This window comes from Trichosurus vulpecula, chromosome 7 (assembly GCF_011100635.1).
Source record: "Trichosurus vulpecula isolate mTriVul1 chromosome 7, mTriVul1.pri, whole genome shotgun sequence".
In the NCBI taxonomy this organism is placed as follows: domain Eukaryota; kingdom Metazoa; phylum Chordata; class Mammalia; order Diprotodontia; family Phalangeridae; genus Trichosurus; species Trichosurus vulpecula.
In genome coordinates this window covers 269,449,395-269,472,527 of record NC_050579.1, presented here as the reverse complement: position 1 = coordinate 269,472,527, position 23,133 = coordinate 269,449,395, and the positions used below count along the sequence as shown (strand labels likewise).

The 23,133-nt window shown below is 43.8% G+C and overlaps 1 protein-coding gene and 1 pseudogene across 1 annotated transcript; one reads left to right on the top strand and one right to left on the bottom strand.

Moving 5' to 3' along the window:
• Positions 1-885: 885 nt before the first annotated feature.
• Positions 886-7,455, bottom strand: LOC118858012 (annotated as a pseudogene).
• Positions 6,955-21,227, top strand: LOC118858245 (antigen peptide transporter 1-like). The gene is made up of 11 exons (XM_036768730.1): positions 6,955-8,021; positions 8,519-8,633; positions 8,797-8,927; positions 12,293-12,498; positions 13,682-13,879; positions 14,508-14,636; positions 14,777-14,965; positions 15,522-15,695; positions 15,920-16,082; positions 17,301-17,437; positions 20,355-21,227. The coding sequence occupies exons 1-11, from the start codon at positions 7,454-7,456 to the stop codon at positions 20,568-20,570; spliced, it is 2,226 nt and encodes a 741-aa protein (XP_036624625.1). The 5' UTR covers positions 6,955-7,453; the 3' UTR covers positions 20,571-21,227.
• Positions 21,228-23,133: the final 1,906 nt, after the last annotated feature.

Sequence of the window (23,133 nt, the reverse complement as noted above, 5' to 3'; positions counted from 1 at the left end):
AGAAAGTTTCCTAGGGGATTGAAATTTCAAGTTATTTGCGCAGGGATTCATAACTAGCATGCATTAGAGGTGACATCTGAATGAAGGTTGCTATCAATGCTGGCCTGCTTTTCACTAGTTCACACTGCCTCTTAGAACCTCATTGCTACTTCTCAGTATATGACACTCATATGTTCTACAATAGGAGGTTGATAATACCAGCTGTATAATTTTGAACAAGTTACTGCCCCTTTTTGTACCCACATTTCACTGCAGAATCATCAATAGTTAATAAATATCTGATATGTGCCAGTCACTGTGCTAAGGATGGAGGATTGGAATATTAAGCAAATCTCTAAAGTCTCTTCCACCACTACTGTTTGATGATTATTTTGAAAACAAAGAATTTTGAAGTCACACTTAAATTCATTGTAATTCATATTTATTTTGTCTTTATTCAAGCACTATTAGACTTGAACCATATCAGAGCTATAGTTATATATGATAGATAGATAAATAGATAGATAGATAGATAGATAGATAGATAGAGGTGCCACATTCTTCATCTCCTTGACTACTAACAGATTCATAGATTGTTAAACAAGAATGAATTTCAGAGATCCTATAGACCTTAGAGATCATATAAGTCAACTCCTTCAGATGATAAATGAGGAAATTGAATCCCAAGGAAAGGAAGTAGTTTGTCCAAAGTCATACAGCCAAATTATGGAAGAATAGAGATCAGAGCCACACTATTTTGAGTCTCAGTCCAAGTTTTTTGCCTCTATAGTGCATTGTCTTTTCCTCTTTCAAAATCCTCTAAATTGCTCCCAATGACTATACCAAATTGTGAATACAAGAAGTTTATTACAAAACAAAGATGGAGTAATATGTGAGGATGCCGCATTAATCATAGAACTGGTGTAGCTCCTTTGCCAGGATGGTTTCTTGTTTGGTGCTGGCAGCCGTGATGGTGACCAAATAGATTACCCCTCCACTGGAGCTGTCCCTGCCCATGGCCAGAACAATAGCTATTGAGAGTTTTGAACAGGTGTATTGGCAACCAAAAATGGGCTCCTTAGCACTTAGTCAACAAGTGCCCTTGACTAGTTTGGCTTTTTCCCCTGAACTGAATGCTGTTTGTATGTTGGACTGGAGTAAGCTTGTCGGCCCCTTCACCTTGCTTCCCTTGCTTGAGCTGATGGAAAGAACCTGTGCTTTCCCGGTCAATGCCTTCACCTTGCTTAAGCTGATGAAAAGAACCTGTGCTTTCCCCGGCGTACCTTACACCCCCGCAGAAGCTGGATGGTTAAAAGCAGCTCCCGTTGGAGCCAGAGGCTGCTATAGCCACAGCCACAGCCACAGCCACAGCCACAGCCAAAGCAGGAGCTGCCAGTGGCAGAGCTGACCTACGGGAGGAAGCTGAACAAGGACTTCAGGCCAGTGGGTAATCTTTTTACCATAGAGGGGGAAGCATGATTTTGCTTTACGCAATCATGCTTCTCTGTAGCCTCCTGGTTACTCTTTCAAGGCGTACTTATTGGGCCTGGAAGCTTTTGATCAATATATCAAAATGGGGTTGCTGGTTCATGGGTTGGTTACTGTGGAGCCTAAATATATGTTTTGATTCTTCTGCCTTCTACTTTGAGAGTTTCTTATATCCGGCGGTTCTGAACCTTTCAGACATGTTTATGATCCTCTTTGAGATTATAAACTCTGCCCTCCTAATACAACAGGCAGAGGAAGAGGCAGGTTTATCCTGGTTCAAGAACCTCTTCTCTGTCTCTCCAGGCTATTCTCAGAGTTCAGGATATCCACCCCTTTGGGAGGTTTATCCCCCCTTTTTTGTTTCTCCCTCCCCATAGACCACTATTCTAGTCCTAATTTCTCCCTTCCTTTCCCCCAAAGGATTGTTACCATTAATAGTGAATTGTTGCCACTCCTCAGGGGACATGCCTGGTTTATAGGTGGCATCCACATAGCCATAAATGTAGGTGCTCCCAGAGCCCCCTATAGCAAAAGGCTGTCGAGTCAGCATCCCTTGTAAGGTCCCGTACACCTGGGATGAGGTAATCAAGAAATAAGATGATGATGATGGTGATGGTGATGATGGTGATGATGACTTATACAGCACTTAATCTGTGCCAGGCACTGTGCTGAGCACTTTACAATTGTTATCTTATTGGATCTTCACAACAACCTGGGGAAGGAGGTGGTATTAGTATCCCCATTTAACAGATGAGGAAACTGAGGCAAAAACAGGTTAAGTAACTTGCCCAGGGTCACATAGCTAGTATTTTCAAGGTCAGATTTGAAATCAGGTTTTCCTGACTACAGTCTTCCTCTTTTGAAGCCCCATAGGAGAAAGGTTCATTTCCTAGCCAGGCCTCAGATTCCCCACTTCAGGCCTCACATGGAAATGACACATTAATTTACAGCAACTCCTAGTAGTTCTGGCCTTCATTGCAGGATGAGTTGTGACCTCTCTGGCTAATTTTGGGAGGGTCTTATCTGGCCTTCTTGGTATGGATCCCAGCCAGTCACCATCAAAGGGGCTGAAAGCTCTTCCTGGTATTTATAAGTGATATTCCTCACTCTGTTTGAGTCTCAGTCCAAGATTTTTGCCTCTATAGCACATTGTCTTTTCCTCTTTCAAAATCCTCTGAATTGCTCCCAATGACTATACCAAATTCTGAATACAAGAAGTTTATTACAAAACAAAGATGGAGTAGTATGTGAGGATGCCGCATTAATCATAGAACTGGCATAGCTCCTTTGCCAGGATGGTTTCCTGTTTGGTGCTGGCAGCCATGATGGTGACCAAATAGAGTACATGGATGCCACCTATAAACCAGAAATGTCCCCTGAAGAGTGCCAACAGTTCACTATTAATGGTAACAATCCTTTGGGGAAAAGGAAGGGAGAAATTAGGACCAGAATAGTGGCCTTTGGGGAGGGAGAAACAAAAAAGGGGGGATAAACCTCCCAAAGGGGTAGATATCCTGAACTCTGAGCAGACAGAACAAGGTGGGGTGGTTCTTCCAGCTCCATCCTAGGGAGATTGACAGTCATTGTTTCCTAAAGTACCACACTCCTGTGCCTCTCTCAAATCCTCATAAATCAAACACGAAGACCTACAACTGTAAGACTCCAAACTCCGATTTCACTACACTTCTGATTTTTCCCTGTCCCCACTTTGTTATTTGCTTCCCCCTCTCCACCCCAACACAAACTACAACTTCATTTGATGTGTCCTGAAGTCCTTCTCATTGTGTCAAAGAGGGCTACATCCTCTTTCCCTTTACCTACCCACTACAATCTCCCTACTCTGTGTGAGTTAAGGAGCATTCAAGTAGGGGAATGTAATGAAGAGGGAGATATCTAGCTGCAGTAGTTTGGGTGGGGAGTATATGAAGAAGAGAACAAAAAATCCCAAGACTGTTCTTGACTCACACCTACAAAGCTCCATCTGGTAGGTGGCCATGTCAGCTATGGCCTGGGCATCAGCAGCTCAACCAGACAATGAACAATAGATTCATTGGTGCAGAAGGGCCAGCTTGTTAAACACTTACATCACTATAGCTGCTCTGAATGATAGAGGAAGGAGATGATAAGGGAGAGGGTATTAAGGAAGTGACATGAGGAATAAATCCTTATTTGCTCATCCTTTCCAGTTATACTTCTCCATTATCCTAGAATTCTCCCTCTTAGCAAAGATATCCCACACCCCAGTATCTCTATTTCACTTAAATATACCCTAATTTCTTTTGGTGATCTGCTTCCAGCTTCTTGTTATACCAGCCCCTCCTTTATTATTCACATTGATCTCTATCTGTTCCAAAACTAACTCCGCAAAGCTCCTTATGCCCAGACTAGGCAACATGCCTGTCTTGGGGAGAGCCCCCTAATCCCTGATCCTCCCCTGATACTTACCCTGCAGAAACGTGGGAATCAGAACCCACCATGACACCAACATCAAACTCCACTGCCATTATAGTTGTCTAGAGAAACATAGACTTTTAGGGTATCGAAGCTGAAAGAGACCTTTGCACTCTCTTCTTCATTTTACAGGTTACAGGAAACAGATACCCCAAAGTTGTTACAAGTTTGGTTAGTGGCTAAGCTGGAAGTGGAACCAAGGGATCTGACTTCCAATATACTATCTTTGTATTATGCCCCAGTCCTTTACATGGCAGGGAAGAGGTATCTCAACCCAGCTAAGGGTTAGACTCTTTCCCCCAATCAGAAATTCCCGGGGGATTAGAATTCCATGTAGGAATTAGATTTCCCCAAATGAAATCCTTCCCTACCATAGGGAAAAGAATATTGCGAAAATCCCAGGGACCACCTGTTACCTTTTTGGGGAGGGAAGGTTGTGGGTACCTCTCTAGGCCTGGTTGTTCCCATATTGAAGTGACCTCCAGTGTACAAAGTTGGAATGTGTGATATTTTGTATCTAGATATGGTATAATACTAGCTAAGAGGGTGACCATGAATTTGTAAAATGGGAATTGTTCCTTGGCTCCCCCCAATAAGTTTAGATGATTCTCATGGTAAGTTCTCAGGATGGTGAAGTGAGGGTTGGGAGCTCAGTCATGAGGACTTTTTTTTAAACTGAAGAGATATAGTTAGGCTGATTTTGATAAGGAGGAAATGTATTTCTCTTGTAGCCAGAGGAGAAATCTTGAGTTCCAAAAAAGCTGGAATCTGTGGTCTGAACCTGGTTACAACATCATATACTTATGCTTGACTGGTTTGTAAATATCCATTATTATTATCCCTGCTGCCTGACGTAAAAATCATTACCAGAAAACTGTCCTAATGACTTATTGTGACTTATTTAAGCCAGACCACTCAGTATCTACAAACTGGCTATGATTTACCTTCCTGCCCTTATCTCTTACCATTGTCCTTTAAGTACTTCATTCTTTAGCCACACATTTACCAGTTGTCCATCATGATTCAGAGGCCCTGAGTCCAATCTTAGGCCTGCTACTAAATAGTTGTATGATCTTGGTCTGATCATTTCAACTCTTTAATCCTCAGTTTCCCCAACTATAAATAAGGAATTCCTCTCTCAAGTCCCTTCTGATTCTATGTCCCACATTTTCTTACCTCAATGCCTTTCTTCATGTCTTTCCCTATATCTGTTATGACAAGCAGGGTGAAACTTCTCACTGTGTTTTTCTTTTGGAATGCAATAAGGGATAGCAATAAGGCAATCAAGTGCCTTTGAGTCTTGCCTTTGTTTCAATCAGGAGTCTTTGATTGAATCAAGAGTCTTCAATGACCTGTTTAAGTCACAAGAAAGCCTAAGCCACATGAGGTTGAGTCACACTGTTGTGATCCCCTCCAACCCTGAAGAAGTGTATATGTATGCTCTGAGGTTAGCATTTTGCTTTGGGGGCTCACTCATTGGAAGATTATTCTTGTGACTCGGCCAGATGAGAGGCTCTGGGTAGCTGTTAAGGTGCCCCCCCCCCCACTTTGAAAACCCAGATGTTGGTGCTTCTCTCTCTGGTAATTATGTATGTATTTCTATGAACAGACAGTTAGAAGCCATGTCTGCTGATTTGTGTTATTTGCTCTGTTTATATAATTTCTGTTTGTATTTTCTCTGAAGTTCAGAGTGTTGACTTTTCCCCCTGAACTAAGTGAATTATACATGTGTGTTTAATTAAGGTGGGATTGTAAACCCCTTAAAGTTGCTTTCCTTAGAAAAGCAGATCAAAGAACCTGAGCTAGCAGCTCTCCTGTGTGCTGGTGTTATTGGCCTTACACCTCCAGAGCAGCTGCTAGTAACCTTATTGTTACACTATTAGCCTTCTCTCTCTCCATTTAAATCCTGCCGCCTTTTCTTGACCCAACTCAATGAATGTCATTTCCTCCAAAAAGTTTTTCAATGGATCACCTCATTTCCTCCTCAGAACTGTAGTTTCTATGTAGATGCTGTATAGTGTTAACCCTATTAGAATGCAAGCTCCACAAAGGCAGCGACCATGTTTGACTTTCTTCATTACTTCACCCAGTGCATCAGGGTCTGTACCGGCGTTGATTAAATGTCTGCTGAATTAAATCCATCATGAGGAGTGATGAGGCAGCCTTACATTTCTTGGTCCAGGGTTCCTATAGAGTTGCGCCCACCTCAATCCTTGAGTAGTGGCAGTAATGCAGATCAGTTGTCTGCTTGCTGCCGCTGTATTTCCTCCTCCCCATCTTCCTTAGGCAATCAGCTTATGGGTTAAGTTCCCAGCCTAGGCTTGTGTGATGTGAACCAAGGATGAAGATTACCTGGGGTAGGACCAGAACGCAGGTACTCCTCCACTTTCCCCTATAGCTATCCCTCTCCCCCATGAGTGCTCCTGGAGGCAGCATATGTGATGAATTAATCGTTCTTAAAAAAATCTTTTCCATCACCTCAAGTTTTCACTCACCCATCTCCCATGGTCCAAGTGACCATGAGTCTCCTTCCTGGAGTCTGCCTTCTTTTTCTTCTCTCTTTCCCCAAATACAGCACCACCCCGCCCCCCCCCAACCTGCCAATTTTCCCCAGGGAAGAGAAACAAAAGGGCTTAGGAGTTGCTTCTCCCCCGGCCTCTGCCGCAGAGTCTGGACGCCCCTCTTCGGCCTCCTCTGGAAACCTTTAGAGTTCATCCGCTCTCCACACTCCTAGACTGCCTCTCCCAAAGTGAGATTTTTCTTCTTATCATGGGCTGACTGAGGAAGGGTGGCGAAGGGTTGCTTCTACGTGTATTCTCTGGTTCAGGCCGTGACGCAGGATTTCCAAAGCCTCTAGTCTCTTACCCCAATGTGGACGTCTTAGAACCCGGGAAGATCCTCAAAATGAGAGCTCTCCCTCATCCTGCCAGCGCTGTATAGTGCTCCTTTCCGCCCCAGCACTGCTTTCTGGCTAGGGTTAGGGCGCCAGCCCCTCCCGTCCTTGCTCCGCTTCTCTCCAGGGGGCGCCTCCGTATTATTGTGCTATGGTCCAGTCCAGCTCCTAACCTGTTTAGAGCTGCTCTGCTCCTAGCCTGGGGTCGCTACAGCCCTTGTGAGGGGCATTTGGAGGGAATGGTTCTTCGGTGCAGAGCCAAGAACCTGGAGGGTTGAGGTTGTGGTGGAGTGGTGGGGTTAGGGGACTGGCAAAGCGGCTTCCTTTTCCTATTTATTTCCAGTCTCAGACCCAGAAATCGCTTGGGTGGGGCGGTCTTGGCCAGATTGATCGAAGGAACTGCGGTAGTTTTCTGTTTCTTTTCCTGGAAACGGCTCCGCTTCTCGCCACTGAGCAGCCTGGCACATTTCGCTGCCTGAGGTTATCTGAGACTGGCGGCGGCCCGCCCCTTCCTCTACTCCTAGCCCTGTACAGGAACCTGATCGGGACACAGGCAACAACGCTGCCTGAACTCAGACCGTTAGCCAAAGGGCAGAGACGGGCTGAGGAATCCGGATCAGGACCCCGAACAGCGCCCCGCCCATGGCTGGCTCAGGGTCTCCCGGGTCGCTCCAAAGCTCCCTAATCCCTTCTGGGGGTCTGTGCGCGCCGCTGCTGTTGGTGCTCATGGACTGGGCGCTGCTCCGCCCGGCGCTGCCTCAGCTCCTGCTCTTCCTCCTGCCCACTGGGCCTCCGCTGCTCCGGCTCTGGGTGGTCGGCCTGGGCCGTTGGGGGACGTTGTGGCTGGGGGTGCATTGGACCACTAACCGGGTCGGAGCTAAAAGCTGGAGGACTACGCTGGGGCCCCTGACGGCAGCGCTGGGGCTGGCGCTGCCCGGGCTCGCCTCGCTCAGGGCTCTGGGAGGGAGGCAAGCTCCGAGGGGTGCAGGCGGGGCCGGGCTGCTGCACTGGGGGAGCCGGCTCGACGCTTTCGCTCTCAGCTATGCCGTGGCACTGCCGGCGCTTGTCCTGTGGCAGAAACTTGGAAATCTTTGGGTGCCAGGGAGTTCCACGGGCTCGGGGTCCATCCTGCACCGGCTGCTGGGCTTCCTGGGCCCAGAACTGCGTCGCTTCCCACTAGTGATGTTCTTCATCCTGTTGTCCTGTGTAGGTGAGGAGAGGGAGGATGCAAGGGACTGGGCAAATTTGGGAGAATTGAAGATTATGGGCGGTGAAGTCAGGGGGACACGAGAGAGGTTCAGAGGCAGAACTTCATGCCCAGAACGTCTGACTCCAAATCTAGTGGTCTTGCCTTTACACCACAACTGCCTAGAAGTCGGGAGACCTGTGTGTAAGCTGTAGGACTTTGGGAAATTCCTCTTACCTCTCTGGGCTTCTGTCTCAAATGTGGGGTTGGACTGTGTAATCTTGTAGGGACCTAACATAGGAGGTCTAACATCCTATGATTTGTGGAAATAGTGAGAGGATTGGGGTGTAACTGTGTGATAAAGGTGACTCTTCAGATGAGGGGATTGTCTGTCTCTGTACCAGGGAAGATGGGGTGTAGTCCAGCTGGAAGTCCTCAACCCTGATATAGTAAACCTCCAAGAAGCATCTATTAACTGATTGTCACTTTCTCCCTCCCTTATGCTACCTCATCACCTCCAGGACAGATGGCTATCCCATTCTTTACTGGTCGCCTCACAGACTGGATCCTGCAGGATGAAGCCACGGCTATCTTCACCCGAAACATCACTTTCATGTCCATACTCATGATAGCCAGGTCTGAAGCTGAACTTGAAAATTCAGAGAATGGGAAACTAGGAAACTGAGGAAGTTGGAAGCTAGGGCTGCACTCTGGGCAGGCTGATACACCAGAAGACTCCCTCACCCTCAAATATTAAGCCTTCTAGTAATCCTCCTCCCTTTTTCTCATTTCTTCCCAGTGCTTTCTTAGAGTTCTCGGGTAATGGAATTTATAATTACACAATGGGCCGAGCCCGCAGCAATCTTCAGGAACATGTTTTCCAGGCTGTGCTGTCCCAGGAGGCTGACTTTTTTCAACAGAACCAAACAGGTGAGTCCTTGTACCCTCAGACAAGACATTCTTATACTCCTTTCTATCTATTCCCTTACAAAAAAAGCAACACACATTTGTTAAGCACCAGCTGTATTCAGAGAGCTGTGCTGGGTGCTAGGGGAGATAGGAAATGTAGATTAAGACCCAATCCCTGCCCTTCTGGAATTTATTGTCTAATAGGGTAAAGAGCAACCACTCACTATAGCAATTTGAATGTGAGATCTGTGTAAGTACAAAGAGCTTTTAAATGAGGAGACTTAATCAGTTGCCCCCAACATTTGGGCCCAAAGGTCTCCCCAAATCAAAGATCATGTGGTAATTCAGGGGCCTACACCAAGAAACAAAGAGAAAACCATGCACAAGACTTCTGTCTCCAAGGGACATATATCAAAGAATATTCTATAAAGCTGGATAAAGCCTTGAGATTGCTGGAGACAGGAGCAGTACTGTGGTCTGATAAAGGAAGGGCAACATAGCACAGTGGATACAGTCTTGAACTGGAAGTCAGGAAGACCTGGGTTTCAATTCAGCATCAGACACTAACTGGCTGCATGATCCTGGGTAATCTTTTATCTTTTGCTTCTTCATCTGTAAAAAGATAAGATTGGACCTGCTGCCTTCTTAGGTCCCTTCCAGTTCTAAATCTTTGATCATCTGTGTCCAAATTGGGCTTCAAATATGGCTTACCAGCTTCTCCTTTTCATGCAGGGAAAGACCCAACTCTAATACGTATTAAAATGCCTCTTTTGGGGAGGCAAGTCTTCTAATATGGAAAATGATGGGGTGCAAGGTGTTATCTGTAACCTTTGTTTCCAAATTTCTGCATTTAGATTTTTGAGGGCAATAGTTGTTTGAAGGATGGGGGTTTGGGAAAACTATGGAATTAAAGTGTTTCCCAATTAACTCTTGGCTAACAAAGGGAGAGGATGGAGGTTCTGATTCATGATCCCAGTTGCCATGGGGCAGGACTCTTTGAGCCCAGGTGTGTACTTACCTGTTTTGTTCTATTTTCAGAAGATGGAGGAGAGACCATTGTAGCTGGTTAGAAGGGTAAAAGCAAAAAAAAAAATGTAAGAAGTAACTAATATTACCTGGGTATTCAGAATAGTTTGTCAATAAATATTAGTAAAGCACCAACTATGTGCTAGGTGGGGCAGCTATGTGGGGCAGTGGATCGAGGGTCAGGCCTGGAGTCAAGAAGATCTGAGTTTAAATCCAACCTCAGACACTTAGCAACTATGTGACCCTAGAGGAGTCATTTAACCCTGCTTGCTTCAGTTTCTTCATCTATAAAGTGATCTGGATTAGGCAATAGCAAACCACCTCAGTATCTCTGCCAAGAAAACCCCAAATGGGCTTACAAAGAGTTAGACACCACTAATCAACAAAACAACAAACAGCGATGTGCCAGGTACTATGCTGGGCACCATGGATACAAAGATGGGAAAGGACAGCTCCTGCCCTGAAGGAGTTTATAATTTAATGGAGGAGGACAACATCCAAAAGGAAGCTGAAAGGCAGTAGGAGAGGAGGGGTGGTAGCCAGCTCAGGGGCATGAGGGGGAAATCCAGAAGAGTGAAATGCAGCTGGGATGGAAATGGAGAGATGGCACTTCCTTAAATGGAAGCTCTGGGAGAAGTTCTCCACTTCCCAATCAGATGGAGCAAGGGCCCCCAGAGGCATCAGGTGCTGGTGCAGTGTGAGTTCTAGGGCTGAAGTGATTTTGCAGGATAAAGAGGTTCCTGATGATGGAGATGTCCAGAGGAGTGCATCTAGGTAGAATGGAAGTGGAGTAATATGGGTTAGACCCTAATCCATTCCTATTCTAGTCTATTCCCTATCCTAACCTATTCCCAGGGAGTGCCACCTCTAAGTTGCCTGTCCAACAGGAGGAAGATGACTTTGAGTCATTTTCCCAAGTAAAAATGAAAGATTTTCTGATGAAGGAAGTTATAACTTTTCTCTTAAAGATTCTACATATGAATACCAGTTTGGGCTCTACAGGAGAGGAGAGAATAAAATTCCAATTCCTAGCATGTGTGTGCATGTGTGTGTGTAGCTTTTTATTATTAATCTATGTATTAATGTGCATATGCATTTATATGTTTTCTGGCGACAATGTCCACTAATTTCTATTCCTGAGAGTAAGGGTGCAGCTTGAAGTTACAAAATTCTAAGAAGCAAGTATATCCATCTTCATAATGTAAGGAAGGTCACAAAGCAGATACTGAGATGACTCATGTTATTAATAGTTTAAGTGGCCCTATAGCATCTAAGAAATGAAACACTACCGCAACTAGCTACAACACGCAATATTAGACAATAAGAATGATGGAAAGTTACGGGGAAGAGAAGTGCTCTTTGTAATCTGAGGGATAAGAGGAAATCAGAGTGCACTTTTTGGGGGCCCTAGTGCTGGAGTTGAGCCTGAAAGAATGTATAGTAATTCACAGGCAAAGGTGGGGAAAGAGGACATTCCAGGCATAAGGAACAAAGGCATGTCAGCATGAGAGCACAGGGAGCACAGATTGTATAAAGGAGAATATTATGAAATGAGTGAAAGGGTAGAGTGGATTGGGGAGGACCTTGAATGACAGACAGGAGCAATATGAATATTGTTTAGTAGACGGTAGGGAACTTCTGAAAACCTGTGCAGAGAAGATGACAAGATGAAATCTATGTACAAGAATGATTCTTCTGGCAGCAGTATGGAGGATAGACTGGAAGGTGAAGAGAGTAGGGGCAAAAAGCGTCTTGCAATAAATAACCCAAGTGGGTGGAAATAGGGGGAAATGGTCATCCCAGGGTGGTAGCAGTGGGTATGGAGCAGATCTCCCACACTCCTCTCTTTCCTTATGCCTTTATACAACTCTATATAGTACTCACCATACTTTTTTTGGCTGTTTAAGCCAAAGATAAGAAAGGACACACTACTATGTATCCCATCTACACAATATTAATCCTATACCCCCTTTATTCTCAGAACCAGAGAGATTTGCCTCCTAACACTCTTGCCATGCCCCCATATAGTCTCAAAGACTTGCCACATTTAGAATTTGATCCCTTTGTCCTCTGGCTCCATGACTGCACAACAGGCATCACTAAATCCCCAAGGAGAACTTCGCAGTTGTGATTCTGCTCCAGCACCCAACCTCACACAGCCCTCTCCAATTTTCTTGGGGACCCATAAGCCCTTTAGGGACCCTTAGACAGTGGCTGAACTGAACCCCAACCCTCATTCCAAAATTTTCCCAGACATTTTTCTATCTTCCTCAGTCTCTCTTCATGTTTCCATTTCCCCTCCCAACTACTCCAGACCTCCAACTCTTGCCATACTCTCAACTTTCCCTCTGCTTCCTTAGGTGTTATCACCTCTCGGGTGTCAGAGGACACAGCTATGCTGAGTGAGTCCCTGAGGGCAACGCTAAGCCTGCTTTTGTGGCACTTGTTTCAAGGACTGTGTCTGCTGGCACTTATGTTCTGGGAGTCTCCGACCCTCACCCTCGTCACACTGATCGCTTTACCTATACTCTTCTTTGTGCCCAAGGAGCTGGGCAAGTGGCAACAGGTAAGTCCAGGGAAACTCTCTTCTCCAGAATCTCTCCCCAACTTTGGCTCTATTTTCACGTGTCCCAGTCTGTTCTTTACACTCAGCTTTGACAAGGTTAGTTCCTCTGGCCCTCCTTTGTTCCGTTTACTGAAAAAGACTATATGGTGTATTGTCTTTGCCCTGTGTCCCTGATGGTTCTCTTGCCTGACCTCTGGTCCTTTTCTATCACAGCTTCTGTCTCGAGGTCATTCTCTAGCCATTTTCTTCACCATGTCCCCTTATTATAATAATTTCTCTAGTCCTTTCCAGGATACTTTCCCTTTCTCTCTATTCTTCCCTATTCTCTCCATACACAAATTCTGCAATCGCTACGTCCCTATAGTTTCTAAGGGGATGGTGTATCCCTTCCTTCTGCTTTGACTCTTCCGCTGTGTCCTTGTATTCCTTGGCTCTGGTATTGGTGCCTCTGTGCCCTTACATCAGAGAACAACAACCACAACTGTCAATTGCAATGATAAAATCATAATAATATTTTCTAACATTTACAAAGCACTTTACGTATGTTATCTTATTTGATCCTCACAACATCCCTGAGAGGTAGGGGCTATTATTATTTCTAATTTATAGATGAGGAAACTGAGGCTGACAGACGTTAAGTGATTTGCCCAAGGCCACCCAGCTGGTGTCCAAGAGATGATTTAAACTTAGTTCTCCTTGGCTCCAAATTCAATTCTCTATCTACCGTGCCAACTAGTATGTTATATAATGCTATTTCTAAAGACACATCCACAGAGTACTTTATAGATTAGAAAGCTCTTTTATTACCCTGCTAGGAGTTAGCTGGTGCTGGTGTCAGCTCTGTTTTTCAGATAAGGAAAGTGAAGACCAGACAATATAAATGTCAGATCTCATGACTAACCAGCTGGTAACAGAGCTCACACTGGAATTCACGCTCCCTAACTCCCCAAGCAGCGCTCTTGGCACTGTCTTCTTACAGTGCGTCCATTTTCCAGCAGGACCCTGGAGAAATGTCCAGTTACCCCCTGAATTGTCCCCTTCTGTGGCCTGGTGACATAGAGACTGATCAGATGCACAGGGCCACTTTCCCTGTTCTTTCATACCATCGCTTTCATACAATCATGAAAATGTACCAAGAAAATCCTCTCTGCACAACACCGTGTGCTACCTTCTGTCCCCACAGTCCCTGGTAGTCCAAGTACACACATCCTTGGCAGAATCAAGTCAAGTGGCTATGGAGGCACTGTCCGCTATGCCCACAGTCAGAAGCTTTGCCAATGAGGAAGGAGAGGCACGGAAGTTTGCCCATCAGCTCCAGAAGACACAGAAACTTAACCAGAAGTTGGCACTGACCTATACTTTTAACATATGGACCACCAATGTAAGTATCTGGGGATGGAGTACCCACTTCCTAGACTAGGACTTACAGACCCCAGTCCCCATCCAGGATCTATTGGGCCAAGTTTTCCATTTTAAGAACCTGAGGTAAAACTCCCATTCTCATGATTGGTCTCATGGCTTTTTCCTTTATATAAAGTTTTAGATAGCTGCCTTTATCAAGGGGGTCCAGAGTATTACCTCCTTTACAGGGAGATAACTTGTCTTTCAACTCTGTGGTCCTTCTTTTTCCAGCCCTCTTGGGGTGCCATAAGGTCCCTACTTCTTGCCTCTCCCTTTCTTGGGAACTTTTAGGCTCCAGGGTATATGGAGGGGGTATTTGGGGATAAGGGAATATGTATTTTGTTTAATGGGCATGGATAACATGAGTTCAGAGAGGGTCCTTAGTTCCTTCCCTAGATCTCCACACCTGTTCTTGTAGCTATTACTTTTACATGGAAACAGGGGGATGCTGCCCTTGGGTGTCCAAGGCTCTAGGTATTTTATGATACCCAACCATGTGACTCTGTGACTATAATTGAGGCTCCAATGACATTATTTTGGTGCATGTGACATAGCTATGGTTGTAGTCCTATGCTACCCCCAACTTTTACTCTCTGATCTATTTCTAGTTTTTAGGACTTCTGCTGAAGGTGGGAATTCTGTACTTGGGAGGAAAGATGGTCACCCATAAGGATATGAATAGAGGAGACCTTGTCACCTTTGTCCTTTACCAAATCCAGTTTACTGCTGCTGTTGAGGTGAGATCCCCACTGACCATTGTTCCTTATTCCTCCTCTCCTATCACTTTCAGTGTCCTCTTTCCAACTCTCCTGTCAGATATCCCATACAATACATGGTGTCCTCTCGCCCTTCTCATGGCTCATCTCTCTTCCTTCAGGTATTTCTCACCATCATTCCCAGCATACAGAAGGCTATGGGATCCTCAGAGAAGATCTTTGAGTACTTAGACCGGATACCTCAATGCCCTTCCAGTGGTCCCTTGGCACCTCCTACTCTCCATGGCCTTGTAGAGTTCCAAGATGTCTTCTTTGCTTACCCCAGCCAGCCAGATGTCTTGGTCCTACAGGTATCACCTCCTCCCTCTCACACTTCACTTCTTCCAATTCCAAGCCTATCAGATGCCCTCTGGGATATTACCCTTCCTTAACTCATCTCTCCTCTTCCATGGGTGGATGAAATGCTTTTGCTTAACCTCCCCCAATCTTTCCATGCAAGGAAGATAAAGGATCAGAGAGAATCCACCTACAGGGTCATCTCCAACTCACGAATCACCTTGGGTATCTCAAGGGATCTATAAAAAAGCTTCTCTCAGAGGTGTCCCCACTTTCTCCTTATTCTGGCAGTGGGGCCTGAGGTCCTTTTTTCCCTCTCAACTCTATTCTATTCTCCATTCTCTTTCCTCCTCCCTTTTATACAGGAATTACTAGCCCTGTCTTATGACGTGAGGATGTCCCTATATGTATATATTCATGTGTGTATGTATGTATGTTTACATGTATGTATGTACATATATATGCATGTATGCCTGTGGGGCAGTGGTGGTGGTGTGTATGTATCTGTTTGACCATGGGATAAGTTTTCTCTGTCTCTCTTCTGATAACTGCCCTTTTTTGTTCCTCTAGGGAGTGACATTCACTCTGTACCCTGGGAAAGTGACAGCCCTAGTGGGGCCTAATGGGGCCGGGAAGAGCTCAGTGGCTGCATTGCTGCAGAATCTGTATCAGCCCACAAGGGGCCAGCTGCTGCTGGATGGAAAGCCACTGCCCCAATATCAGCATCGATACCTGCACTCACAGGTGAGGACTGGAGGATCACCTGGGTCAGAATACCCTTGGGAGAATAGGTCAATGGAGGAATGAAGAAGAGAAAGAAGGGCAGGCAGAGTTCCAGGTCCTAGCCTAGCAGCATCCTTGTTGGTGGGTGTGATAGAGATGAGGGATTTATCGTGAGGAATGGACATACCTAAACCTTGATCTGAGGTCGCTCTCCTCCTCCCTTTACATTCTTTGGCTCATCCCAGGTGGCTGCAGTGTCACAAGAACCACAGCTATTTGGTCGGAATCTATATGAAAACATAGCCTATGGGCTGGGCTGGAAGCCAGAGCTGGAGGAGATCATGAAGGCTGCCAGGGAGGCTGGAGCTCACAGTTTCATCTCTCAGTTGCCCCAGGGCTACTACACAGGTACCATGAATATTCACTCACCAAGTAGACATATCCCTTCACCACCAACACCTGGCTCAATCCATTTCATTTTTAACTCAACTCTGTACCAGAGACAGGGAAGTAATAAGTGAATCAGTAAAAAAAAACATTTACTCAATACTGGAGGAAGGGAATAAGGAAAAGAGAACAATCATTTACTAAGTGCCTGCTATGTTCCAGACACTATGCTACATGATTTAGAAATGTTATCTTATTTGATCTTCACAACAACCCTGGGAGTTAGGTGCTACTATCATCTCCATTTTTGCTATTGAGGCAAGCTTGCCAAGGTCACATAGCTAGTTAAGTGTTTGAGGCCTTATTTGAACTCAAGTCTTCTTGACTCCATGTCTAGCCTCTATACGCTATGCTGCATAGCTGCTTCAAAAATATAAACGTTCAGATCCAGTCTTAGACCCCTACTATCTGTGTGATACTAGACAAGTCACCTAACCTCTGTTTACCTCAGTTTCCTTATCTGTAAAGTGGATATAATAACAGTACCTACCTTCCAGGGTTGCTGGTAGATCAAATGAAATAATAACTGTAAAGAGCTTAGCATAGTGCCTGGCACATAGTATGTGCTATATAAATGTTACCTGTTATTATTAATTGTGACCTATGTGCCAAGCACTGTGCTAAGTGCTAGGAATACAAATACCAAGGTACAAAAGTCTCTGCCCTCAATGAGCTTACATTCTAATAAAGGGAGGCAACACATATAGGTGAGCAGCAGCCAAGGAAAAGACTTTTAGTCTGTAGAATCCTAGGGATGATGAGTAATCAGAAGCAATGGTACTATTGATAGGATGACTGTGCCCAAAGCAAGTGGTGGAAAGGGAAGGCAAATGGCAGGGTCCATGGTAAGATATCCACATGAATGACTGTATGGCATGTGGAACATGGTTTGGGACTGACTAAATATAGTGGGCTAGGTGAGTTTGCTCCCACTGGTTCAAGAGCCTAGACAGTTCAGATTTCTGCATTCTAGGGCAGGAGTTACAAAGGTGGTTGGATGAAGGCCTTTGGAATCTCACCCCTTGGTTTCCAAGGACTCTCACAGAATGCCTATCATCCCAGTGTTATATTGAGGAACGAGTTTCAGTTCTATACACCCCCTTTAGTCCAAGGGAGAAAGCATATGTTTTTGTGTGGCTACAATGGTCCTACTCTCAATGCATCTGGTTCTCTCTCCAGAGATAGGAGAGTCTGGGAGCCAGCTGTCAGGTGGTCAGCGGCAAGCGGTGGCCCTGGCTCGAGCTCTGATCCGGAACCCCCGGGTCCTCATCTTAGATGATGCCACCAGTGCCCTGGATACAGACAACCAGTTGTGGGTGAGACAGCAACCTTTCCAACTCTCCCTAACTCTCAAATCCTTAAAGCTGAAGGCAACCCTAATTCCTTCTTGATGTGCTAGAGAATTTTCTGTTTGAGAAAGCCTGCCCTATACAAATCTCGATAAAATCCTCAAATTTAACTTTTCCTTTTTTTCTTTATTGTCATCATCATTACAATGAGCACCAACAAAATTCTTGATTAACCACAGACCTATCCTTATAGGCATGCTGGATTTATTCTTTTCTCCCAGAGCTCCCTGGATTCTTTATTTCTTTAATTTTTTTATTTAAAAAATACACATATAATTCATTTATTTATTTTAAGTTTTCAACATCACTTCAATAAGATTTTGAGTTTGGATTTTTCTCCCTTACCCTCCCCTCTCAACGTGCAATCTGATATATGCTCAACTTACATATTCAAATTAAACATATATTCACATTAGTCATGACGTAAGGAAGAATTAGAACTAATGGGAGGAACCATGAGAAAGAAGAAACAAAACAAAACAACAAAAGAAAAGGAGAGCAAATAGTATGCCTCTGTCTGCATTCAGACTCCTCAGTTCTTTCTATCTTGAGTCTTTTAGAGTTGCTTTAGATCCTTGTGTTGCTGAGAAGAGCTAAGTCTATCAAGGTCATCATCACACAATGTAGCTGTTACTGAGTCCAGTGTTCCCCTGGTTCACTCAGCATCAGCTCATATAAATCTTCCAGGTTTTTCTTTTCTTTATTTTATTTTATTTAATTTGGGGGGGGGGAGTGGCAGGGCAATTGGGATTAAGTGACTTGCCCAAGGTCACACAGCTAGTAAGTGTGTCAAGTGTCTGAGGCCAGATTTGAACTTAGGTCCTCCTGACTCCAGGATTGGTGGTCTACTCACTGCGCCACCTAGCTGCTCTCTTCCAGGTTTTTCTGAAGTCTGCCTGCTTATCATTTCTTACAGCACAATAGTATTCCATTACATTCATATACCACAGATTGTTCACCTATTGCCCAATTGATGGACATCCTCTCAATTTCCAATTCTTTGACACCACAAAAAGACCTGTTATAAATATTTTTTGTACATGTGGATCCTTTTCCCATTTTTATTATCTCTTTGGGATATAGACCTAGAAGTGGTATTGCTGGGTCAAAGGATATGCACAATTTTTCTAGCCCTTTGGGTGTAGTTTCAAATTGCTCTCCAGAATGGTTGGATCAATTCACAACTCCACCAGTAATATGTTAGTGTTCCAATTTTGCCACATCTCCAACATTTATCATTTTCCTGTTTTGTCAATCTGATAGGTGTGGTGTGGTACCTCAGAGTCATTTTGATGTGCATTTCTGTAATTAACAGTGATTTAGAGTATTTTTTCACATGACTACAGATAGCTTTAGTTGCTTCCTCCGAAAATTGCCTGTTCATATCCTTTGACCATTTATCAGTCGGGAAATGATTTGTATTCTTATAAATTGGACTCAATTCTCTCTGTATTTTAGAAATGAGGCATTTATCAGAAACACTTGTTGTAAAAATTATTTCCCAGCTTTCTGATTCCCTTCTAATCTTTGTTCATTGTCTTTATTTGTGCAAAAACTTTTCAGTTTAATGTCAGGATTGCTACCCCTGCTGTTTTACCTTCATCTGAAGCATAATATATTCTGCTCAAGCCTTTTACCTTTACTCTCTGTATATCCCTCTGCTTCAAATGTGTTTCTTTTAAACAACATATTGTAGGATTATGGTTCTTAATCCATTCTGCTATCTGTTTCCGTTTTATGGGAGAATTCATCCCATTCACATTCGCAGTTATAATTACTATCTGTGTCTTTTGCTCCATCCAGTTCCCCAACCCCTTTATACTTTATGCTGCTTCACTTCCTTCCTCACTAGAGTTTTACCTTTGACCACCACCTTCCTCATTCTGCTCTTCCTTCTATCAGCCTCCTCCCTTTTCTTCCCCTTTATCCTTACTACTTCTTCCCTCCCTTCTATCCACTCCCTCCCTTTTCTTTCCTCTTTTCCCTCCTACTTCCCATAGAGTAAGCTAGATTTCTATACATAACTGATTATGTTATTCCCTCTCTGAGCCAAATCTAATGAAAATAAGGTTCAAATAATGCTCATCTCCCTCCATTCTTTCCCTCTACTTTAATAGGTTTTTGTGCCTTTTCATGTGATGTAATTTACCCTTGTCTGCCTCCTCCTTTCCTCTTCTCCCAGTATAACCCCTATTCCCCACTTGATTAGATTTTTTATCATCACATCAAAGTCAATTTATACCAATACACTCTGTCAATGTATACCCCTTTTAAATGGTGTAATAACAATACAGTTCTCTAGAGTTACAAGTGTCATTTTCCTTGTAGGGATGTAAACAGTTTGCCCTTATAAATAACATGTTGTTTTTTTCTTTCCTGTTTACCTTTTTATGCCTCTCTTGAGGCTTATATTTGAGGATCAAATTTTCTATTGAGCTCTGGTCTTTTCATCAGGAAGGTTTGGAAGTCCCCTGTTTGATTGGATGTCCATCTTCTCCCCTGAGAAAGATCATGCTTAATTTCACTGGTTGGTTGATCCTTGGTTGTAATCCAACTCCTTTACCTTATGGAATATTGTATTCCACACCCTCCGATCTTTTAATGTAGAAGTTGCAAATTCTTGCATAATCCTGACTGTGGTTCCATGACATTTAAACTGTTTCTTTCTGGCTGCTTGTATACTTTCCCTTCGACCTGGTAATTTTTGAATTTGACTACAGTATTCCTTGGATTATTGGATTTGGCTCATTGGATTCTTACAGCAGTTCTTTGGGATGGGAGGTCAGTAAGGGGTCACTATGGATGAGACAACTAATGCCAATGGCATTAATGCTATGGTTTGTGCATGAGGCTTCCTAACAGCATCTGTGCCTTCTTCTTACAGGTGGAGCAGCTCGTGTATGAGGCCCCCAGGAGGGCCTCTCAGGCAGTGCTACTCATCACCCAGCGTCTCAGCTCTGTAGAAAGGGCTGACCACATACTCGTCCTGGAGGAGGGGATCATTCAGGAGAGTGGGACCCATAGGCAGCTAATGGAGCAAGGTGGCAGATATTGGACCATGGTGGAGGCCACAGATGGGAATTCAGCTCCTCAGGAATGAGCAACATGCTCAAATCCCCATTAAAGTAAAACCTACAGCTCTTCTCTCATTTCCTGAAAATGGAAGGACAGGGGAACAATTTTAGCCCCTTTTGCCACATGATATGATTTAACAGTTCCAGAAAAGTTTTCCATACCACAATTGTACTGCTATTAATTATATTCCCATCACCATCATTAATTCCTTTGGTTTAAGGTTTTCTACTACAGGCTCCTCTTTTAAATTGAAAACAGTATTAGAGGGGAAGGCAAAGAAGTCCTTAATGGGAACAACTTAGTGAAAATTCATTCATTCTTTCCACAAGCATTTATTAAGCACCAGCTATGTACTAGCACTGTTCTAGGCACTGGATATATGAAGACAGAAACAAAACAGCCCCTGTCCCCAAGGAGATTATCATTTATTACTGTCTAGTTCTAGAGCTTGTAGGGAATAGATAACAACATAGTTTACAGTCAAATTTTGTAGAGCCAGAGCTCAAGATGTGTGAGTTGAAAGGGAACAGAAAGTAAGGGAGAAAGCTACCAGAGAGGTTGACTCTGTTGTGTCCATATACAAAGTGATGATAGGGACATTGGAGGATAGATTCTCTATTCTGCTGACACAGAAGGATTGTGGAAATGCTTGGCATTGAGAATAAAGTTGGTGTTTTCTTAAGTTTCATGTTTGCTCTGTTTTTCAGTTGCAATAGCTCAGGGCCTGCAGAGCTCTTCTCCTAGATGCCATGCCAACTAAGAACTGAAATCTGCCAAACTCACCTTTTCTCCTCCTCTTACTCCTGGTCTCCTAAAGGAGTATGGTTAGAAGTATACAGTTGGAGTCAGAAGATTTAGGGGTTCAAATTTTTGTAATTTGCCAGTTGTGTAATCTTGGGCAAGTCACTTAGACTCTCTGAGCCCCCTTCTTCTCTTTCATTTTCAATCTATACCTATTGGTGTCTTTCCTGCTATCTAGAAATAAACCCAGATCTCCCCCATTCCTTAAATTCTGCTATCCCTAAAACTGTTCTCCTCTATCTCTCCTACATTTCATGTCCAAATTCCTATCAAAAATCTTCTACCCTCACTGACTTCATTTCCTCCCCTATCACTCCCTTTTCAATTTCATGTCATTTGGTTTCTGTCTCCCCTATTCAGCTGAAACTGTTCTCTCTAAAATTAATGAAGATCTTTTAATGACTAAAACCAACTAAAAATGATTTTTCTCATTTTTCTTGAATTTTCTGTTTTTGACACTGTTGACAAGTTTCTCTTAGATGTATACTCTCATCTTTGCTTTCATGACATTGCTCTTTCCTAGTTCTCCTTCCTATCTGATAGTTTTTTCTGAGTTTCCTTTGCTGAGTCATCAACCTTGTCTTGCCCCTAAGTGTTAGTGTCCCCTATATCTGTTCTGGGTTCTCTTTTCTTCTTTTGCTAGATTCAGTCACTCTCGTCTGTTTTTGCTTTTCTCCACATCCTCAACATAGTGCATTGCCTGATGTACTTCTTGTTGTTGTTTGGTTGTTCAGTCTTAGCCAACGCTTCATGACCCCATGGACAATATCCCTGGGATTTTCTTGGCAAATACACTGGAGAGGTTTGCCATTTCCTTCTCAAATGTGTCCCCATTTTACAGATGAAAAACTGAGGCAAATAGAGGTTAAGTTGCTCAAGGTCACACAGTTGGCAAGTGTCGGAGGCTGGGTTCGAACTCAGATCTTCCTGATTCCAAGCCCAGTGCACTATCCACTGCACCACTTGGCTGCTGCTGGGTGACACATAATAGGTACTTAATAAATATTTGTTGACTGACTGGATTCACAATTCAAAGACCTGGGTTAGGATTAGCATTCTGATCCTCACCACTGGTGTGATCCAGGAAAAGTCATTTAAAAGCTCTGTACTCTATTTTCCTTATCTTTAAAATGTGAAGATTGGACTAGAGGATCTCTAAGGGTGCTTCCATCTCCAAATCTTTTAGTCTTCTACTGCTGTTGCTCCCACACACAGAACCAGTGGGTGCTTCAGTTGTCACCTGGAAAGAAAGGAGGGAGCCAGAGAGGAGCTGATACGGTTTCTGAGTACTATGTCTTATACAGCGAAAAAGTGAACTCTAGGCTTCAGCTAATGGCTCATGTAACTATGTATAAATATAGGTGACAAGAAAACAGAAAAATACTAATTTGGAGAATCTGTGGGAAAACAGGCACACTGATATACTGTTTATGGACCTGTGAATGTGTATAACCATTTTGGAAAGGAATTTGGAATTATAAAAAAAAAATAAAAAGTTGCTAAAGAGCCTTTTATGCCACTACACCACATTAGGCCTATACCCAAAAGAGATCAAAGAATAGGAAATGGTCCTATTTATTATTATTAAACTTTGGAGCAGCCAGCTGCCTTTACTCCTTTGTACCATTACTCCCTACTTCCTAACTTAATGGTTAAAACTTTGCTTAAGGGCCAGCTAGGTGGCGTGGCGAGTAGAGCACAGGGCCTGGAGTCAGGAGGACCTGAGTTCAAATCTGGACTCAGGCACTTGACACACTTCATATTTGTGTGACCTTGGGCAAGTCACT